Source organism: Alternaria hordeiaustralica (genome assembly GCF_023758085.1).
Source record: "Alternaria hordeiaustralica strain BMP 2776 chromosome Unknown scaffold_20, whole genome shotgun sequence".
Taxonomy (NCBI): domain Eukaryota; kingdom Fungi; phylum Ascomycota; class Dothideomycetes; order Pleosporales; family Pleosporaceae; genus Alternaria; species Alternaria hordeiaustralica.
Window position 1 is genome coordinate 112,380 of NW_026056792.1, and position 21,534 is coordinate 133,913.

Below are 21,534 nucleotides of genomic sequence, written 5' to 3' on the forward strand. Positions count from 1 at the left end.
TCAGTACCCTGATCATAATGTCTGCTAAGGATCATTGCTTACCTGGATCGCCATGATACCTGCAGGGCAGGGCTCTTTCGGGAAGTCAGGAGTCTCATAACCTCTAGTGAGGATGGTTTGCAAGCACGTATATGCCAGGCCCTTCTTTGTGCCGTTGAGTGTGTTTGTTGACGGGTTACCAACGGTCATGCGGAAGCCCTTGACCCAATTAATCGCTTGTTCCACCGAGGGCCTGGATAGTATCACTCACCGGCGGAAAGGCTCTCACGGGATTGTCGAGGTCTGAGCTTTCGAAGTCTTTCTGGGTGTAGTATACCGTCATACCTCCCTTGATGTGGTCCGCGTCTTGACCATCGAATCCTGATAAGGTTTAGCCTTTCAATGTGCTCCAGTGTAGGCGATGTCGTCGGAATACCTAGCTGAGCGTTTGGATAGATTGGGACGCGTTTGTATGAGCCGTTTTGGTGTTTGAAGTACATCGCCGCGGTCCAGTAGTTGGAAAAGTCTACATTCAATGTCAGCGATTGTAAAGAGACTGGAGTGAGGAACGCATGTCGTACCTTCAGTGTATGCGCATGTTGTGCAGCTGCCCTGTTCCCCAATATCACCGGCCATCGTAGCGTTGAAAGCATTACCGCCTGCGGAAACGTCAATAAGAGAACCAGAGGCTGTATCGTAAGTCCAGCCTACCGACGATCTGGTGTACCTTTGCAGTTGTGTTAGTATATGGTCACCACTACGATCATGACACTAACATGAGACGAGGGTACACGACCAGGCTCGACTAACGGGTCCAGGCGCTGGATAGAAACACTGCTGCAACCAAAGCGGATCGCAGCTTGCACCGCGACAACTTGGAAAAGGAGCAAATGTAACTTCATGTTGTTGTAGATATCTGTGTCTGATCTGGTAATTAGAATGTCTCAGTGTTGATGTACTGCGATGGGAATGGTTCGTAGTGGGTTTTGGAGGAGTATGTTCCACCGAGACAGATACATGCCGCTCTAGAAAATCCGTTGAGAACTTCTCGCATCGATGTATCCGATTCGCAGATGACAATGGTTCCAGCGCGCGACTGCCGGTGGGCAGCGCCAAGTCGTTGATGTTGCTCTTCATATGCGCCGTCCTGTCGGGAAGGTGAATGTGGGGCATATTGATGGGATGATGCGACTGACTCTTTATCCCCGACATGTTGCCCAGACTGTTGGATTTATAGCAATCCATGTAAGGACAGTTGTTCAATCATCCGAAACGGTGAAAGGGAATCGGAACGGGAGTGACAACCGAATGGAGAGGTGACGTCAATGTGAACAGTATCTTACCCGATAGCACCAGGAGTCTAATGCATGCTCGGAGCGATGCGCAGATCTCAAGATCTCAGTTAGTCAAGGGCTGTCGGGCGTTGAAGAATACATGGGCTAGGAAAGAGTTTCAAGAGCAAAGGGAGGCATTTCGTAGGTATTATGACAACACACATGTTAATTTGTGACACTCTTTTATCGTCGAAGCGATCTCAGAACCAAGCCACAGCTTCCTCGTGGCCACGCTTTTCCCTCCAGTCCTTCAGTTTGTGATTGACCACCCAAGCCGGTAGTGGCGTTCTCCAATCATCCACATCATACGGCTCTGCCCACAGCCGTCCATCAATATCTTCAGGCTTCCAAAGATGAGACATGTAGTCTACTCCAGCCTTGCTGAATAAGTAGCAGCCATATTTTAGACACCTGTGATGACGCCGCTGACGTCGCTGACTCCGATGCTCATCTTCGAAACTCGGTTCCTGCTCGAGACGGTACCCTTCGACCCGCTGTACGAGCTGCAACGTGTCTAGACAGGGCGGTGGCACGAGCATATATGGAGACATATCAAACCGTGCAAAGGTATTGTGGTGATGTTGTAGTAAAGTTTGGGAGCGGTATTGATACTCGATTCGGATGGTTGCTAGTAATGGAGTTTTCGGTGCCAGCACGGAGACAAGACGCCGCGTAGTGTTCCACGTCCACTCATTCAGGTCTTCATGGCTGTTGGGGACGAGAATCGCGACGTGCCTGATGTAATGGGTGAAGAGTGTGTCTAAAGGTAGCGTGCGACGCTTGCGACTGGGTCGTGATTGATATGGTGTATTTACATGGCAGGGTCGTAGGCGGTCTCGATCGCAAAGCGTGACAGAAACTCCTTGTTTCTCAGTGATTTCAAGAGACTCTTCTCGCAGACGAGGATGAGCATGAAGTAGCGCGAGAGTCGGTGCGTTGTGGACGCGGTACAGGAGACAGAATGTAGGGAAAAGACTGGTTTCACACCAGTCAGATTCTCCTTCAGCTTGCAGGTACGAATGTATCAAATCGCGCAATTCTCGAGGAAGAGTAAGGAGGGTGGAGGGTTGGGGTGCAGAGTCAGGCATGGTGATGATGGAGTACAAGTGGTGGCAGCTGCGCTCGGTGGTGTCGAAGTTGCTTCAACGTGCAGGCCTAGTATGATGCTATCGGAGCTTACAGGTAGTGGCATCGTGTGCGACTCGCAACGCAGGATCGCTGGCACTGTTGAGCCGTTGGGCCGCTCGGACCGTCAAGCTCAGTATACCTCGGCAGGCCAAGACGGCAATGGCGGCAACAATTTGAACTCCTTGGCGCAAGTTCCCTATTGCCTATGTAGAAAGAAAAAAGCTCGGCAGTACTGTTGATACATGGGATAAACGGCATTTAAGAATACTCCACCCGGACACCGTCGGAAGTCGCGCGGACACAAGACCGACTGCTGCCTGGGAAAGGCGCAATATAGAAGAAACTCGTGCTCCAGTGTTCCTAGTCTCCCCAACATGGCGAGCGACGATCCATCTCTTTACCCTTCAGTGGCACTCGGTCGATTACGCATCCCAGGGCCAGCAATCCCAATCATCCTAGTTGGCTCCCCTTTCTTCGTGCGACGACAAACTTCACGACAAAAGAAAGACCTTCAAAATTTACTGGTGGTCATACACCTTTTGCTATACATCTACAACCTCACGGAAATTTTTGGCAAGAAAGAGAAAGAGGGTGAAGGTGACAAGACATTGCCATTACTGGAACACCTCGTTCTGGCCTTCGGAGAACCTGCCTTACAAGAGGGACAGACATCTGTTTGGCCATACATATCGGTTGCCGTGGGATGGATCTTGTCTCGAGCGCTTGCTCACCCTCAGAGGGTGTGGATCTCTATCGTGCTATCTCTTCCCAGTGCTCTGAGGATGAGCAAGCAAGTCAATGTTGGAGTTAACTTGAGTGCACTTTCACTGCTCACCAGAATGACTTTCGTGGTATCGGGCTCTGAACATGGGCTCTCAATGGCGAATGTTGCTGGTGTTGCCCTCCCTGTGGCGCTGGCAAGACTTTGCTATCCGCTGTTCCTCAGGAAGCTTTGCCGAGCACTTCAAGTCCGGCCTCGACGCGTGCTAGAAGATAGCATTGGAGAACAATGTTTGAAGTGCATCCAGGCGCCATTCGCAGTATTCACTGTCGCTGGTGCGGGGTGGATAATAAGCAGCTTCGTCTTCTCCTGTTTCCCATGGCGAAGGCTGTTCAATGAGAAGGCGTCCAGGGCTCCATCGTGGACTGTGCTCTCGTTTGCTGGAGGGGTTGTGTTCCTTCCTCTTTTCTCGATCGTAAAGTTTATGAGGGTTCGAATTATAGGGAGGGAACCTGCAGCTGACTTGGGCGCCTTTGTGCAGTATCAGTTGGGAGACTGCGTGGCAGCGACGTGGTGGGTGAGCGTTGCGTATACCTAGGTATCTTGCTGTGGCTGGGGTCGGAAGCGCTCTCATGGTGCGGCAAAATGGAACCCTAACTTATTAAGATAACTAAGTCAGTAGCTTTCCTAGTAGTTATATAGAAGAAAATTTAATCTGTATAAAGTGTGACACAAACTAAGGCTTAAGGCCGCCGCTTTAACTAGTATAATGCTATCAGAGAGCTTGCCGAACCTTGCACGTGCCTTGGGAGTGGTGGCATCGTGTGCGACTTGCAACGCAGGATCGAGTGGTGTTCATGCGACGATGGAAATAGTAACTGAACGCTTCATTACATAGATGGGTATAAAGCTAAATCCGATGCGCAGCCTTACATGCTAGCATCACGCTGTCCTTGCGACTCTAATCGCGCCTGCGACTCCCACTCCTACTACGTGTCCTGCTCCGTGACCGGCTCCGCTCGCCTGGGCTGCGACTCCTCTCGCGATCACGACTATCGTAGCTTCGACTTCGGCTTCTGCTGCGGCTGCGACTACGACTGCGACTGTCGTAGCTCCGACTCCTGCTCCTGCTGTCATAGCTCCTGCTTCTGTAGCTCCGCGCACTTCCATCACTCCTTCTGTCTAGTTCCTCATCCAGCTCATCGATTTCGTCACCCAACGGACTCTCCCTCGGCTCTAACATATCCAAGTCCTCCAAGTTCGCCCGCGACGGCAACTTCCACAGACTCGTCGCGCACATGCGGTCTTTTGTGAGGAGGTCATCGATGAACTGATCGACGTACGTGAGGGTAAAGGCATCTTTGAGGCGTCGTTTTATCTTGCGGTAATCGGTGAGGAGGGGTTCGAGGGTTTTGTAGATTTCGACGGGCTCCCAGGCAAGGCGAATGTAGAAGGCAGCGAGGCAGCGCAGGTATTTGAAGTCGCCGAGTTTGCCTGCAGCGTTTAGATCGAGCGCCTTCTTGGTTGTGTCTTCGTCCTCGGATGTGTGGCCGTTTTCCTCCTTCTTGGCCTCGCCGTCCTGTGCTCCATCTTCCTCGTCGTCGCGAAAGTTAAGGTATTCAAGGATAATCTCCTTGTCCGGAACTAGTTGCAGCATCTTGAACGCTAGACACAAGAATGGTGTAGGCTTGCCCGTAATGCCAGTCGTGCCACCGATGAACTTGAGGTCGGCTGCGCGGTCGCACAAGGTCGCAGCGTTCAGACCGAAACATTGCTCTTTCCAGTAATAGGACTCGGTAATGCGCTCGCGTACACCCTTTTCGAAGAGCAGCGCCGGGTTCTGCCCTCTGATGAGGGCTCCGCGATAGCCTCGGTCGTCGAGGAGCGCGCTGGCGTCTGCGCGGTCGAACTGCGGTTTGGCCATGTGGGGATGCCGAACAGTCGTTTCGTGGCTAGTTTGAGGTCGAATGGCCCTTGGATATCTTCGGAAATGCGCGTGCAGTATTGTGCGGTTTGGTGGTTTGGTAGTTCGATGGTGCTGCGGAGGAAGCTCGCGTTGATGGTTGCGATAATTTGAGCCGGGGTGCTGCCAGCAATCGATAGTTGCCTGCTCAACACCAGCGATCAACATGCAGCCCTACGAAATCTAGATCCACGGGGCACGTCACACCCGCCCACTGCATGCGCTCTCCTGCACGAACTACTCTTGCCATTCTACATGCACACTTTTGAACCATCATAGCATTCTTATACCCTTCGCATCCAGCGTTTACTTGTAGTTATGGGGAGACTTCTCCTTACTTCGAGCCAGGTTTCTGTCATCCTGTCGGCAGCCATTGGTACGCATGGCCCACGACGGGCACGCACTCGCATTCGCTGACAGCCGCCGGTAGTTCTTCTCTTCACACTCGCCCTCTTCCTTTCCGGCTGGGTATTACAGCAACGATACGTGCATTCTCTACAAGCCGCCATAAAGCCCCGATTACCCAAGCCTCTGCCCCCGCCCAAGCCGATAGAACCTCCGACATTGGACGTAAAATGGGCAAGACCGATGGGCGGCCGTCCGGAGGTGGACGAGACATATGCGCAGTATATTGCGGGGCAGACGATGGACTGGAGCCGCCTGGGCTATGTGCAGGTGGTGAGAGAGCATGTGGAACTTTGCAGTGCCGTGATGCTGCTGTCTGATCTACACAAGATGAAGAGCCCGGCCAAAAGGATACTGATGTTTCCCAAACTGTGGCTGGTGGAGTCTGAAGACGACAAATACGGCCCGCAAATGTCGACTACACGGCGACTGCTGCGAACAGCGGCGAGGCGGTATGGCGTCACTTTGATGCCCATGGAGCCTATTGTGGAAGGCGCAGACGGTGAGTGCTGAGCCCAGGAAGCTGCCCGCTGCAGTGACTAACAGAGCCAGACACACTGCCCTCTTCCTACTCACTAGCAAGCCTGTACTCACTGGTAGACTACGAGCGGCTACTCTACCTCCAAGGTCCTGGCGTGCTGCTCGACGCATCGGCCCTGGACTCACTGCTGGCTTTCTCCAAGTCAGAGCCCATGGCAGCGTACCCCGCCACGCCAGAACGAACCGACATGTCGACATCACTCCTGATGATACACCCGTCACAACAGAGCTACAACCAGCTGAGGACACTGCGCACGACGAATCCGACGTCGGACCTTAACATGTTCCGCAAGACATTCACGGTGCCGGACTCATTGATCTCGGAGTGGTCGCTGTCCATGGGCAACGTGGTCTACGAATCGCAGAACCTGCGCAATGTCGTGGACGACTTCAATGCCACGGCGTTCGAGCAGGCGACGACGTTCGTGAGGCTGTCGGATCCCGAAATACCAGGACCGGAGTACGACATTCCTTTTTCTGAACGCGCCAAGCTGCGGCCTCAGAACGCACAGGCGCAAGAGGCGTGGAGCAAGCTGTACGAGAGATTTCGGCAACGGCGCATGGAAGTGTGCGGCCTTGACCTGGAGACGTACCAGCCGATCGTGGTGTCTGGTGGGGCCGATGAAACCCATGCGGTGGCTGATGAGCTGTGAAACGGCCAGGTTTTCTTTTGACGATGCAACGTGTGCCATTTGGGCGCTTTCGAGTCATGTTTGCGCAATAGTATTTTGGGGTGTTTGTAGATGGGCCGGTGTTGGGTATGATCATGCATGTGTATTGGCGCGCATTGCTAGGCGTTGACGGGTTCGCGACGAAGCGATTCGCAGTATAGGCAGGCTGGGTATAGCAGCCGGGACGACCACCTGGGCACGGTGCATGGTACGCATGACGCAACAAGCAGCGATGCTTCGCGTGCAGCCCGGGCGGGCATGACACGATGTAATGAAGGGATGAAGACACGTTAGTTTGGATGCATGCATGCCATTGACTGCGGGCGCAAACACGGTGCCAGTGCAGGCGCGTGAAACATGGCTCTTTGATGAGCCGCAGGCGTCATGTTGTTGCCAATGCCGCCCGCGCGTGGTAGCTGCGACGCTTCTTCCCCGCGAGCGAGCGTCTACTGTCTAGCCCAACCTCCACCCATCACCTAGCCCAAAGCCTGCCTCGCCCGCCCACGCCGCCGACACTCCTCGCTGCTCTGCTGATGCCCGCGCACCTGCACACCCTCTGCCCCTGAGCGCATCGCCTGCTGCCGTCTGCGCCGCGCCCCCGTCCCGAGCTCCCCGCGCATTCCTGGCCCCAGTGCTTGAGATCGCCCGAACTGCGTCGAGGAACAGGCAGGGCCGCGCCGCCGCACTCGTCGCGCCGCCCCTCCAATGCCTACCCTGGGCTTCCTCAAGAAGAAGCGGACCAAGGACTCGAACGGCTCCAAGGACCTCGATTCGCCGACGTCGCCCGTCAAGGACGCCCACTCGCCCATCACGCCCACGACGTCGCGCAAGTCGGGCTCCTTCCACCTGCACAAGACCAAGACCAACGAGTCGCTGACCAACACGGCGAGCAACACCAGCTCCACGGCCCCGGCCGCGCCTGCCGCCGCCTCCAAGCCGTCCGACTCGATGAACCCCGCCTACGCCCACCAGCAGCAACACCAGCCGCCGACGCCCTCGCACAATGTCCCCAGCATACAGAACCTGATACACCCCAGCAACACGCCCGCCCACGCTGCCGCCCCTAAGCATGCCGGCGCTGTCCAGTTCCAGACGCAGCCCCTCAACCAGGCGCGCGTCACCAAGGGCAAGTACTCGCTGACCGACTTTACCATCCAGCGCACCCTCGGCACCGGCAGCTTCGGCCGCGTCCACCTTGTCCAGTCCAAGCACAACCAGCGCTTCTATGCCGTCAAGGTGCTGAAGAAGGCCCAGGTCGTCAAGATGAAGCAGGTCGAGCACACCAACGACGAGCGCCGCATGCTGCAGCAGGTCAAGCACCCCTTCCTCATCACCCTGTGGGGCACCTTCCAGGACTCCAAGAACCTCTACATGGTCATGGATTTTGTCGAAGGAGGCGAGCTGTTTAGTCTGCTGCGAAAGTCTCAGGTATGTCGCATCCGTGCCTGGCATCATGTATCTGATACTAATTCCTGCAGCGCTTCCCCAACCCCGTCGCCAAGTTCTATGCCGCAGAGGTTACGCTCGCACTCGACTACCTGCATTCGCATAACATCATCTACCGCGACCTGAAGCCCGAGAACCTGCTACTGGATCGCCATGGCCATCTCAAGATCACCGATTTTGGCTTTGCGAAAGAGGTCCCCGATATCACATGGACGCTGTGCGGTACGCCTGATTATCTGGCGCCAGAGGTCGTCGCGTCAAAAGGCTACAACAAGTCCGTCGACTGGTAAGTAGCAATGTTTCCCCCGGCTCGAGTCGCACTAACAACGCCAGGTGGTCACTTGGCATTCTCATCTTCGAAATGCTCTGCGGCTTCACTCCCTTCTGGGACGGTGGCTCCCCCATGAAGATCTACGAAAACATCCTCAAGTCGAGAGTCAAGTACCCACCGTACATCCACCCTGACGCCCACGACCTGCTGCAAAAGCTCATCACACCCGACCTCACCAAGCGACTGGGCAACTTGCACGGCGGCAGCAAGGACGTTATGAACCACCCTTGGTTCGCCGAAGTAACGTGGGACCGACTACAAAAGAAGGACATTGATGCACCCTACGTGCCACCTGTGCGAGCTGGCGTTGGCGATGCCAGCCAATTCGATAAGTATCCGGAGGAGACGGAGGCATACGGTCAGGCAGGAGATGACCCGTGCGTGCAGAGTCCTCCTTATACTGTAGACCACATTCTGACGTGTCCGAATAGCCACGGGCACCTATTTCCCGACTTCTAAACCCATAATCGAAAAGAGATACGATATGCCTCTCCTTCAAAATCCAACTAGGCACGGCGATCCTGGTCTAGCACCCGTCGAAAGTCCGCGCCATTCGTCCTACCGTACTTCTCTGACCTTGACCCTCTCCGTGCTCTATCTTCGCGCGATCTTGATGCGCGTGGAATCCCTCATTGTCTATTATTACTCCTATCTCTTGATTGCTGGGTGCCATTGGATATGGTCCGGTGTACATTGTTGGGCATGAATGACGGTGCATGATTGTTGAACAGTAACCGCCCGATCGAGCGCGGTGATTGAATTAATAATATGGAAACCTTGGCTGGCTCTCCATCCTGCACTTTCTGTCTTGCTATGAGAGATGATGCCTGTATTAAAATGTAGAAATGACGAGCATTGCAAGACGTGAGCCCAGAATAATCCTCGTTTGCTAGCTATCGATTCCTCGGTGCCGTACTTTTGTGCACATTTCATATTGGTGCCATCCACGCCTCGCTCCATGCAGTGCCCATCTGAACTAATCTGAGACTGTTGTATACCTACCGCTTCAGGCGACATCGAATATCCATCAAACGCTGCGAAAGTCGAGGTGAAGATGTTCAGCTCTCCTGGCATGGCACTGACTATCTTGCTCAAAGTCTGTGCCTCTATCACTCCAAAATTGCTGCAATCAACACTTGAGCGCAGATTGCCTGGTTGAAAAGCATCCATCTGGCAAACCTCACCTCAATTATGAGTGAGGTGGACATGCGTAGAAAGCAGAGGACTAACATGGTGGTGGTTGAGGATCCTCGCGATACAGAAACACACGGGCGAGCAAGGGCTGCCCAGATTTTACAGTCCCCAAGGATACGACATACGACAGGAAGAAGCATTTCCCATTCCTTAGATGCATCTTGGCCGCATCATGAGGAAATGAGAGGCGTAAGAGGTCCGCGGACTCATTGACTGCGTCACGGCCGTGCATAGCTTGGAAGCGTGGCGGCTTGGTGACTGAACTTGTGGGTGACTATTGCGTAAGGCATGTCTTTGTCGGCACAAAAGCATCAGCCATCAACTTTCAAATCACTCTACCATTCATGAATCCTTGAAAACATCGAGAAGTTATTCGCTGGAGTCGGCATCAGCCTCAGTTGAGCTTAGCAGTATGACATCACAGACACGCCAAGACGCTAGAGAGAAAGCGGGGATCTTGAAGGGAAGCAACCATGGCGACGGGTATGGAACATCAACGACATTGCGACATGTTCAATTTGACGCGGACGGTAAGGAGACTCATCGTACGGATGAGACCCAGAACTCCGATGCGTTGATAGGCTGGGATGATCTCAGTGAGTTCGACTCTGCGCTACTCCCGGTGGATACTAGGAACGTCGTGAGCTAACGGCGTCAACGCAGTGCCCTGGCAGCGAGACAACGAGTTCATACTCACATCCCACCGGTACGTTTTCCGCGTCGTAGACGGCACACGGCTTGGGGCTAATAGTCACTAGACAAGCAACGTTCTCTTACCATCACTCACTCAGGAGCGTCTTCCAGGTCCACAATGAGACAGTCAACATCTGGTCACATATCCTGGGTACCGTTGCCTTCTTTTTGGTCGCTGTCGTGTTCTACCTGTCTGCTCGTCGGAGTCACCTAGATAGGTACAGTAGAAGCGGCGACGATGAAGCTGTCTACGTCTACTTTACCTCTGTCATAACATGCTTCTTTTTCTCGTTCTTGTAAGTACCTCTTGATACTCATCTTCAACCCTCATGCCTTGAGTTTGAAGAACAGATGGTACTGACGCTTGATAGACACCACATCTTCCTCGATCACAGCGAAAGTGTTCGCACCTGGACGGGTCGATTCGATTACCTTGGTATCGTGATACCACTGTATGGTACGACAATTGCCAGTACGCACTTCACTTTCAAATGCGATCCTGTACTACAGGAAGCCTACAGTATCTTCGCTACTGTCGTGGGCCTTGCTTGCGCACTCACTACTCTGCACCCCACCTTTTCTGGTCCTCAGTCTCGTCATCTCCGTACGGCGCTTTATCTCCTGTTGGGAGCGTCTTCTTTCCTTCCAATAGCGCATGGTACCCACGTCTATGGCGTGGAAGAGATGGATAGTAGGATGAGCTTGGGCTACTATCTTGGACTAGGCGTTTGTCATGGCACCGGAGCTTTGTTGTACGCTGCGAGAGTGCCTGAGAGATGGTACCCTCGGCGTTGCGACGTAATTGGGAGTAGCCATCAGCTTATGCATGTGCTGGTGGTGTGCGGCGCTGCAATGTACGGGGTGGGTGTGCAGACGGCGAGGAAGTATTGGGAATGCAGCGCGCAGGAGTGTTTAACAACGTAGACATCCTCCGGGTCCTGCTTCACATCAGCAGCTAACTCTTCGAAATCCTCCGTATGACCCGAAACTTTTGACCAAGGTGTTCGGAGAGTATTCAGTCAAAGTCGTGTGATGACAGATCGAGGAACGGGGTGGCTGGGTACCACTGTCTCAGGATGAGCGTGGGATCTCCGCGGATGAGGCTCAAAAGGCTGCAGCTGAGCCCACTGTGGAGCCTACCCACACTACACTACCATCTTTTTCGATATTCCCGGAGTTGCTTCGTCTTCTTGCGCAGCATCTCAGTACCCAACATGCCTTCTCCGGCCCGTTTCCTCCGATATCGCTGCAGTGACTGTAGCAGCCACCGTACGTCAGGATCTAGGCCTAGAACCCCCGCTTGCGAGAACCTCTTGGAGTTTGAGATAAGTCGTCACATCCATCCAGTGTTGGCCTCCAAGTATCGACGAGCCTTGGCATTGTGAGATTCAAATACCGAGTTTCCAAGGAGCGGATGACGTTGCACTGAACTCTAGGCGTTTGAGGATCATATACCCTCCCATATCATCGATGTGCTCCAAGAGTCCCTGTGCGTACTCCGTGTTGCCGGGGCGGAAGCTGCAGTTATGCGAGATAAGGCACTGAACCTTCGCTTGATTGGTGCAAGCATGTTTCACAGGCCATCAATATCCTGACAGGAGCTGATCGACAAACAATTAACGATCTCAAATCCAAGCTGGGATTGTAAGAGTTGTGCAACGGCGCGAATCCACCCACATGCCTGGTATAGTTGCCGTTGCACCAAGCTCTGTGCTTATCGGGCCACGTCTCCACACGCACGCGGCAGACACACAACTCCCGTCACATCAAGTTTGTACCACCACCAGAAGTCAAAAGCAAAGCTACTTTTCAGAAGCAAGAGTAAGTCTTGATCTTGAGTTGTCATTGTTGTTTGCTGCGTAACTTCCAGTCGTTTTTGTCAACGCCACTTCTTCGACACGAACAGTATGCTCGTTATAGGAACAGGAAGCTGTTGAGGCTGAAGAGTTATTAGCGACACAGGCATTTTGTCAAATGCTGACCGCGGAAAAGCAGCAACTCATATTATCTTCAAACGTTCTGATAAGGATCCTTGCTGGCATCAACTACAGGGAGTCTAGTCTCTCGCATGGCTAGCGCCAAGAGATAAGAGAACGCCCCTGCCGTCCCCCACCATCCCGCGTCAAACCTCATCCCCAGCGAACCACGACTCATCGCATCGACATTCAGCCTTTCATGCTACATCTTAGCCAGTCGAGAAAGAGTCTCAATTCGCTACAGCAGCATGTGGATCTCAAGTTGACGCCCTAGCGCTCATCGCACACATCGCCTGCACCCGAGAGCGCGGCAAAGCATACTTTCTCCGAAGCATTGGGCTTGCAGCTGCTGGGCATCGCCAACGAAGATAACGAATCCGCCAATATTACTGCATACAGACACGGAGAAGTCTGATCTCACTTGGCCTGGGGAACGAGTTGCGCCACAACCTTAGCCGTGCGTCACTGTGCTTCACCGCGGAAGTATCATTTTTGGAGTTTGTGCATCAATCTATATAACCTCCAGCTTCCGTTTGGAGCCACGGCTTCAGCAAGCGCCCGCTCCCAGCTTCCATATTGCGTCTGTAAAGCATCGCCAGCTTTACACTCTCCCGACCTACCTTTCAGAAGTATCAGTATCGTAGTAGGGCTCGACCTCTCGGGTGGTACTCATCATGCCGTTCGCTATCAACATGCTCTGGTCGGCACCAGAGATCAACCCATACAACAAGAAGGCCACATCTATTCCCGTCTTGAATCCGATCAACAAATATGGTCGTGTATTCTTCTTCTCTTACCTGGGCTTCTTCATTGCTTTCTGGTCATGGTATGTTGTTCCCCACATGTGGGTCTCCTTCGTTGATGAGTGCTAATAATTTTCAGGTACGCGTTTCCACCTCTGGTATGGTCACCCGCAACCCACGAGACTGTCCGAATTGTACAGACTAACATCCCCACAGCTGAGTAAGAGTATCAAGGAGGACATGCATTTGTCACAAGATCAAATTGCCAACTCCAACATCGTCGCGCTATGTGCAACACTTTTGGTCCGCTTCATTGCGGGACCCATGTGCGACCACTTCGGCCCGCGCATTACATTTGCCAGCCTGCTATTCGCCGGTGCCATCCCGACCGCTCTGGCTGGTACTGCCCACAACGCTACGGGTCTATACTTCATCCGTTTCTTTGTTGGTATTCTCGGCGGCACCTTCGTACCATGCCAGGTCTGGACAACTGGATTCTACGACAGGAATGTTGTCGGCACTGCCAACGCTTTGGTCGGAGGCTGGGGTAACTCTGGCGGCGGTATCACATAGTAAGCGGGACGTCCCCTATGAAGCAGCTTCCACTGACTTTTCTTCAGCTTCGTCATGCCCGCTATCTACGACTCTTTGAAGAGGGACCAGGGTCTCTCCTCGCACGTCGCATGGAGAGTCTCCTTCATCGTTCCATTCATCATGATCAGTGCATGCGCTACCGGTCTCCTGCTGTTGACCGACGATACGCCCACCGGAAAGTGGTCTGAGCGTGGGGCAACCGTGGTGTCTAGCAGCGATCAAACCAACCAAGCTTCCGTGGTCCCCACGACCGGTGCCCTCGATGACAAGCCTGCGACCACTGGATCGATTTCCTCCAACGACGAAAAGAAGCGAGAGCAACCGGCCGCTGACGTAGAGGCTGGACGTGGTGATGTTCAAGTCATGGACGAATTCCAGCACGAAGTCGTAGTCAAGCCTACTTTGAAAGAGGGACTGAAGGTCATGTTCTCTCTCCAGACACTGATGCTCTGCGCGGGCTACTTCTGCTCCTTCGGTGGTGAACTCGCCATCAACTCTATCCTTGGTGCTTATTACCTCAAGAACTTCCAGTCCCTTGGTCAAACACAATCTGGACGCTGGGCAGCTATGTTTGGCCTATTGAACGTTGTTACCCGACCGCTCGGTGGCTTTATCGCGGATCTCATCTACAAGGTTACCGGTCGCAACCTCTGGGCAAAGAAGTTCTGGATCCACTTCGTCGGCGTTATGTCTGGTATAATGTGCATCGTCATTGGAAAGGTGGATCCCCACAACCTCAGCGAGATGATCGGCCTCATTGCGGTCATGGCCATATTCCTTGAGGCGGGTAATGGTGCGAACTTCGCGCTCGTACCTCACATCCACCCTCACGCTAATGGTAAGCCCGATCGCTTCACCCATTGAGAGAAGACCTACTAACATTTCCAAAGGCATCCTCTCCGGTATCGTTGGCGCGACTGGTAACTTTGGTGGTATCATCTTCGCCATCATCTTCCGCTACCACAAGACGGACTATGCGCAGGTTTTCTGGATCATTGGCGTCATGATCATTGCGCTCAACTGCATGTTCATGTGGGTAAAGCCTCTTCCCAAGGGCCAAATCGGCGGTCGTTAGGATTGGGTTATGGCTTTTTGTTTGTTGTTTTAGCGTCGCTTCGTACATATGATACCTTTGTTAATCGCAACTTGCATTCCTTGAGCAGTGAATGGTCGACTGTGACTTGATCAACGTTACCAAGATGCAGCATTACGGCGTGACTGCAGTGATAAGTATTAGCTCCGCCTGTTTGATCGCAAACATGGGGAGTGCTCTGACTGGCGATCTTGGCTAGCGTGTCTACAACGAAATGGCGCGCAGCGATCCTGCAACTGACACAAAAGCTATTCCTGTTGGACTCGGTTCGATGACCTTTTTGCTGCGTTTTGATACGACATGAATACGCCTAGGTACGTAGGTCGCAGCAATGAATATTACTGCAGCCTACGATTGCATGAAAGACGGCAAGCTGCATAGATCAAAAGCTTTGTAGACTTCTCGACCCTCAATCACATATGCGATCTGCTTCTTACGCGTTATTGTATTCGACGGGGTAAGAAAGAGCTTAGGGTTATGAGCGATTTCGAGGCAGGGGCGCAAAGCCGCGGCTTGAAGCTTGAGGCTGTGCCACATACACTAAACTCAATTCGCGTTGGACCCGACACACGCCACCTAGTCAATACGAAGCCTTGGAATTGCACTTTCGCGTTCAGTCATCTGAACTCAGGCTTACTTTTGCACACCGCGTCCCCTCGTGCGTGTTGTTATAACCACGACATGTCTCCAGGATCGCACAATGACCTTCATGGTACCGGTCCCAGTACCGCATCTAGCGTCGATACTAGAGTCTCATAGGCTCTTCCCTCTATCTTGGCTAGCTACCGGCGCACGGTCTTGAGGCCGCACCTTCGCACTCCTGCTGTGCTTGACCAGTGTCTATTGCCCACCGAAGGTGCAATACCAGGGCTGCGGGCCGCAGTATATAAGGATGACGAAAGACTGGGAGTTGGTGCAGGATGAGATCAAGGAGCTTTCTTTCGTCCAAAAGAAGCCTCTGGAAGAGGTCAAGGAGCTCATGGAACGCAAACACAAATTCCGGGCTTCGTGAGTATTTGCAAGGATGTTGTCGTTTGATAACTGACGAGGGATACAGGACACGAGCATATCGAATGAGGTTGAAAGAGTGGGGTATCATGAGGCACAAACCGCGAAGAGCCACAAAGTCGCGTCACAAAGCGAGGCTACCCAGCGAGCAGAGTTCCGATGGCAACGCTGGGAACGACAACGAGTCAAGCGAGTTCGCAGAACCCATTTCGACAGACTCGACTTCCAGAGAGCATTGTACAAAGACGGGTGGTTGGCAGGTTGTAGCTAGTCTACCCACTCTTATCGCCGATGAAGCCGGGACGGTCGCAGAGCCAACTTTTCTGGGTCTATTGAATCAGCCACAAGAGTATGTAGTTCTCTGATCATCCCACATTTGTGCGCTCACTGTGTATTGACCATAACGTAGTCTCCGGCCATCCTTCGAAGAGACATCGTCGCAAGATTCTAGGCAAGCCTCCGATATAGTACTAGACATGGTCGGTGCAGTTCTAGACGGCGATTTGCAAAAGTTGGAAAAGCTTATTGTCGACAATGTCGATCGCATCAACCATCCAATTGGTCTGCCTTTCGATGAAGCAGACGCACGATTCGTTGGCCACCCTGCTCTGAGCGAGATGGTGATCTTGCAGCATCCAAATCAGACCGTATTTGATATTGCGTGCGGTATGCCTTGCGGACCGATCATCTGGGTCTTACTTGCCTACGGCGCAAAAGGTTCCAAACACCCACTTGGAACAGACTTGGCATTGCATAATGCCATCAAAAACGGGCGTACTTACACTGTTCAAGCACTGCTCCAACCTGGTCGTTCAGAGGTCAATGGACTTCCAGGTTCAAGCTGGACTCCTCTACGTCAAGCAGTCTTCTGGAATGTCCCTGACATCGTGCGCATCCTTCTCAACCGAGGTGCCAGCGTCGAAGATGCTGGTCCATCGCGTGAGAAGCCTGGCGTTCACACAGCATTGCAACTATGCCTATTACATCGAATGAAGATCTACACAGACCCTGCGGCACGCAAGAACTGCCACACGCTTTTGGAAATGCTTCTTAGTGCTGGGGCAAATGTTCACCGCAAGCCTCCAGAACTTGTTGCCAAGTCAAACTTTGGCATGTTCATCATGGCATTGCAGAATCGCCCTTATTGGGCTGCCGAGCTTTCTTCAGACGAGCTTGAATGTCTCCGGCTGTTTGTTTGCAAGGGTGCTAGCTTCCCTCCGTTTTTGGGAGGGTATCCTTGCAAGTCTCTGTGTCGGGACAAGTTTGAGCATCAAGCGCTGTGGCATTCGACTCCAACTTTTGCGCGGTGGCTCATTGACACCTTTGTACCTACGCCTACTAACGATGGTACTTCGCTCCTATTCGAAGTTCTCGGCTGCTGTCCGGACGCAAAACGACATCCCACCGATACGCTACGCGATATTGAAGTGCTTCTCGGGAAGGGCGTCGATCCGAACAGCGCAGCTCATGACGCCCTCAGTCCTTTACGGAAGTGCATTGCGGATTGCCCAGCTGTTGATATCGTCCCGCGTCTCCGAATGCTTGTCAATGGCGGCGCCGACCCAGAATGCGAAGATGCGGACGGTGTTCAGCCATACGTTCGAGCGGCGGAATCTTTCGAAGAGCCGCTTCGTACCGAGGTCATGTCAGTGTTGGTCGCTAAGATCTCAGGTAGACATGTAAGGCGCGTCAATGATGCCTCCCACACATGGGCTGCAGGCCTTTTCCCCATCTCCGAGACGCAGACTTATGATCAAGTCATGGCGTGCACGCGTCAAACGGGTGAGTTCATGCTCAACATGCGTAACATGGTACCAGAACATGTTCAGAGCATCTTTCAAAGAGCCTATTTCACTGTTATCAGCGAGTACTTCTTGAATACAATGACCAGAGTAGCAAAGACGAAGCTGCTATGCTCGAAAGAGAAGGATGAAATCGTCTGGATTGTTTCTATGCGAGATGGCGTCGATCTACCCAAGTACAGCTTCGACCAGAAACTCGTCATTGCGCTGCTGGACCCACAACCACTGCCAAGTATGATGCTTGCACGAGATGATGATGTTCCTCCAGAGGATCCGATGCAATGCGACACGGTTGATGTTGCTGCGGCTTCTCCAGCATCTAGTGCCACAATCACGGAAACTGCGACCGTGACCGCGGCGACGGACCTTCAGCCACATGCTCCATTCCAGTTCAACTCCAACCGCGGGGCAACTTCGAATAATACACCGTCACCGCCCAGGTCTCCACAATGGCTCGATGACTTCTTCGTAGCATCTACGACCCAAATTCGATGGCGCGATCCCTGCGCACCACCCAAGCCAGGCGACGCCCAGAAAGCTGTGGCAGCAGTGCTGATACACAAATGTGCGACTTGCAACGACGACAGGCTGCTCACGAAAAGGGAACTGGAAAGACACGATGCTGAACATGTGCACACTGGAGATTGTGATATCGTCGGCTGTAAGAGGCGCTTCTGTGCTGAGAAACGAACTAAGGAACAGTTTGGAGGATGTCAAGATCATCTATTCAGTCATTGAGGGCCAGGTTTGCGAGTTCATCCCATTCAGCCTCACTATATTCGCCGACATCGGTACAAGAGTTCTTATCTCCGTGTGTACTCGGCTCACATGCCTCTGGCTGCTCCTCTTGCTCCAGCATACGTTCATGCGCTAGTCGTCTTACTTCCATATCAGTCGCTCGATGCCGCCAATGCTCGAAGTATCCTCGCATCTCTAGAGGTTCTAGCTGCCTGAGCACATGACGGGACCGATAACCGGTGCCCATCATGTTCAGCCGACAGAAGTAACGCATATGATTTGGACCGCTGTGTCTTAGTGTTGCTGTTATTCCGACATCTTGGAGTGCCTGGACATGCGTAACGGTGTGATCCGATCGCGCACGGTTGGGTAACTTTGCGCGGTCATCTCCCATGCCCTCTCGCCCCACTTGATGATGGGTGTAGATGGTGAGGCTGCGCAATCTCGGCAATACTCCAGTGGCTTTCTGTGCGACGAGATGCGTCAGGAGACGGTCAAAGTCCCAGCATGTACCTCCGAGCGTAAGATGGGTCAACGTCTTCGGCAGTACGCCAAGTTCGTAGTCAGGCTCGGATCCCCATGCCTTCCATCTAGGCGTCATCAGTTCATCGACGCATGTGGTCACGTGTGTGAGGTGAGCGTACTCGCTCAAATCGAAAGTCCGATGCCTGTTGACAGAGTCCCATAGCCCACCGAAAGGGATCTCCAGCTTGTTCAACCGCGTTTTGAGTCGCTTTCTAATAACCTCTTTTAGATAGGGCCGACAGCGGTGGGCGTCTGAAGAAGCTAGATCTGCGGTGGAGGCCGACGTGTTGAAAAACACTGGATCGAGGAAGCGGATATCACCATGCGACAACCCTCCTAGTAATAAGCGCTGTATGTTGGGGAGCTGTAGTAGGAGAAGAGCCATGTCTGCCTGAACGTTCTTTCGACGCAAGTCATATTTTAGCATCCGCTGGAGGCGCCTTGTAATGCCGGACGACCTCATGATAGGCTTATAAATACCCCGTTCCTTCCCACGAGCTTTGCGCTCGGAAGCGCGCTCGTCGTGGGTGTCGGCGTCCCGGAAAAGGTCAATGCTCCTGACTAGTTGCGCGAGCTTGGGTTGGGCGGCATACAAAGAGACGAGTTTGTGTACTTTAGCTATGTCGACGCACACATCTTTATGGAGAACGTCTACTACGATATCGTCTATAAGCTGTCAGTGAGACGGCAAGCTGGACGTCATTCTAGCATCCACTTACAAAAGCGCTTACACACCATTGCCAGCGAGACGAGTTCCGCGCGTCGGTCCCGAGGTAGACGAGGCAGATGGTCCGTGATATCGAGCAACAACTCGTTAGGTAGTGCGAAGAGATATGCCGTCATTGCGAAGTAAGAGGTGCACTATCGCGCGAGGTTGGTTACCTGTATAGCGAGGTATGGGTTGCTGGAAGGGTTGCTCCAGCGGTGCATGAAGTGAGTCATGTGGTGTGACTGTACGGCCGTTTAAGAATAAAGAAACGACACTTGCCGCTCATATGAGTCGTTGTGAGTGGTGAGGAGCTGACGTGACTGTGACTTCCTGAACTGTGAATGGGAAGGCTTGGCTCGCTTGAGTCAACCACGACTGCCACACAGTGGTCATCCATCAACAAAGGAGCAATAAACAAAGGAGCACAAAGGGTGTGTAAGACGTCTACCAGTATCTTTTCATGCATCTAGAATAAACGGAGACAAGTCACGTACATCTCAACAGCTTCCGTGCTGCCAACTACGCTTCGTCAAAACGTTTACGCATCCGGACCAGGACACTAAACGTCAAACTATAGCGATACTCGCATGATGAGACTCTTCTTAATACCATCACTGTCAATTGACGATCTCTGTGCAATCGTCACAGCAAGCTTATCGCGCTCAAGTACGTCGAACAAGCGGATCGACGGGATGGCGATCCGTCAACTACACTCCATGTTCACACTGTCACTTGAAGACACCGGAACATCACTGGGCTGACACCGAAGTAGACAGGCATTACAATCTCATAACAAATCTAATCATATCTCTAAAAATACACCGCCGACCACTACAACCAAACTGATCCCTTACAACCCACTAAGCCCAAGCGCCAACGCACCAAGCACACTGTTCAGCAACGCAATAACACCCACAAGCACAACATTAAGCACCAACTGAACCGCGAGAATCAAAAGACTCAACGCGCTCGTCAACGGGTTGATAAACACCAAGAGCCCAGCGAGACCCAAGATCGCCACCGCGGCGGTAATCGTAGCAAAGATCTCAACAATGATGAGCGCGAGAAGGGCACCAGCGGCGATCAACTGACGCTTCTCCTTGGGCTGGGAGACGTCGACGAGATCGGTGGAGGTAGAGCGCTTCTGGTTGTCTTCGGCTGGCACCATGGGTTGCGTAGCGTTTGCAGGAGCGAGATCGCGGATTTGCGTTGTCGAAGCCGTGATGGCGGCGGTGATCTTGTTGAGTTGCTCGCCTACTTTGGGGATTGCGGCCGTCTTCTCGAGGAGAGATGAGGATGCGGAGAGGGGCGCGAGGGTGGCATCTAAGATGCATTTGTTAGTATAATGCGGGTGATGGGTTGTTTATTTTGGCTGGTGGCTCAAAAGGGGGAGGGGGCGTACTGATGGCTCCGGTGTAGACTTGCACCGTGGCGAGGAGATCGGTGAGGAGGGATTCTACGCTGCTGCTTTCCTGGCGCTTTTGCTGGACGACGGGGCTCGCGAGCGATAGGCCGCTCAGGGCGAAGACGGCGAAGTGGGAGAAACGCATTTTGGTGTTGGTGGTTACGACGATTATGAAGATAGTGAGAGAGGTAAAGTATACACAGGAACGAAACTGAGCGAGTGAATCGTAATAGAGACTGGTCAATTTCAACGAGAACACGATACCTCTTATACGCCTTGTGGCATTACCTGTAGTACCCTCCCCGAGTACAAACTGGTTTACAGCATGACAAGAAATCTCAACGCCTAGTTTCGCATGAGGAAATGCTCGTCATCGTCATTTCCTACATTGACACAGGTTCCGGGTATGCGGTTCGGAGTGTTGTCTCGATGCGGCCAGGAGTGATCGTCATAGGCGGACCTGGATCTATTGATAATATACATCCTTGCTGTATATCGCTTCTACCCGCTTTTGTTCCTGCGCCAGAGAACCTCGA

At 52.9% G+C, this 21,534-nt stretch overlaps 7 protein-coding genes across 7 annotated transcripts; 4 read left to right on the forward strand and 3 right to left on the reverse strand.

Annotated features, from left to right (window-relative positions):
* Positions 1-24: 24 nt before the first annotated feature.
* On the reverse strand, positions 25-615 carry J4E84_008138 (uncharacterized protein; the record flags this gene model as incomplete). Its single annotated transcript, XM_049390716.1, has 4 exons — positions 25-198; positions 251-360; positions 416-505; positions 561-615. 4 exons carry the CDS (start codon positions 613-615, stop codon positions 25-27), a joined length of 429 nt encoding a protein of 142 aa, XP_049241423.1.
* A 3,508-nt stretch (positions 616-4,123) lies between these two features.
* Positions 4,124-5,086, reverse strand: J4E84_008139 (uncharacterized protein; the record flags this gene model as incomplete). Its single annotated transcript, XM_049390717.1, has 1 exon — positions 4,124-5,086. One exon carries the CDS (start codon positions 5,084-5,086, stop codon positions 4,124-4,126), a length of 963 nt encoding a protein of 320 aa, XP_049241424.1.
* A 774-nt stretch (positions 5,087-5,860) lies between these two features.
* Positions 5,861-6,723, forward strand: J4E84_008140 (uncharacterized protein; the record flags this gene model as incomplete). Its single annotated transcript, XM_049390718.1, has 2 exons — positions 5,861-6,032; positions 6,083-6,723. The coding sequence occupies 2 exons, from the start codon at positions 5,861-5,863 to the stop codon at positions 6,721-6,723; spliced, it is 813 nt and encodes a 270-aa protein (XP_049241425.1).
* A 723-nt stretch (positions 6,724-7,446) lies between these two features.
* On the forward strand, positions 7,447-8,977 carry TPK2 (cAMP-dependent protein kinase catalytic subunit; the record flags this gene model as incomplete). Its single annotated transcript, XM_049390719.1, has 3 exons — positions 7,447-8,169; positions 8,220-8,473; positions 8,521-8,977. 3 exons carry the CDS (start codon positions 7,447-7,449, stop codon positions 8,975-8,977), a joined length of 1,434 nt encoding a protein of 477 aa, XP_049241426.1.
* Positions 8,978-13,055: 4,078 nt separating this feature from the next.
* J4E84_008142 (uncharacterized protein) lies at positions 13,056-14,793 on the forward strand (the record flags this gene model as incomplete). Its single annotated transcript, XM_049390720.1, has 5 exons — positions 13,056-13,207; positions 13,264-13,282; positions 13,341-13,696; positions 13,745-14,556; positions 14,609-14,793. The coding sequence occupies 5 exons, from the start codon at positions 13,056-13,058 to the stop codon at positions 14,791-14,793; spliced, it is 1,524 nt and encodes a 507-aa protein (XP_049241427.1).
* Positions 14,794-15,703: 910 nt separating this feature from the next.
* On the forward strand, positions 15,704-18,495 carry J4E84_008143 (uncharacterized protein; the record flags this gene model as incomplete). The annotated part of the gene is made up of 4 exons (XM_049390721.1): positions 15,704-15,819; positions 15,869-16,168; positions 16,229-18,186; positions 18,209-18,495. 4 exons carry the CDS (start codon positions 15,704-15,706, stop codon positions 18,493-18,495), a joined length of 2,661 nt encoding a protein of 886 aa, XP_049241428.1.
* Positions 18,496-20,443: 1,948 nt separating this feature from the next.
* J4E84_008144 (uncharacterized protein) lies at positions 20,444-21,143 on the reverse strand (the record flags this gene model as incomplete). Its single annotated transcript, XM_049390722.1, has 2 exons — positions 20,444-20,916; positions 20,996-21,143. The coding sequence occupies 2 exons, from the start codon at positions 21,141-21,143 to the stop codon at positions 20,444-20,446; spliced, it is 621 nt and encodes a 206-aa protein (XP_049241429.1).
* Positions 21,144-21,534: the final 391 nt, after the last annotated feature.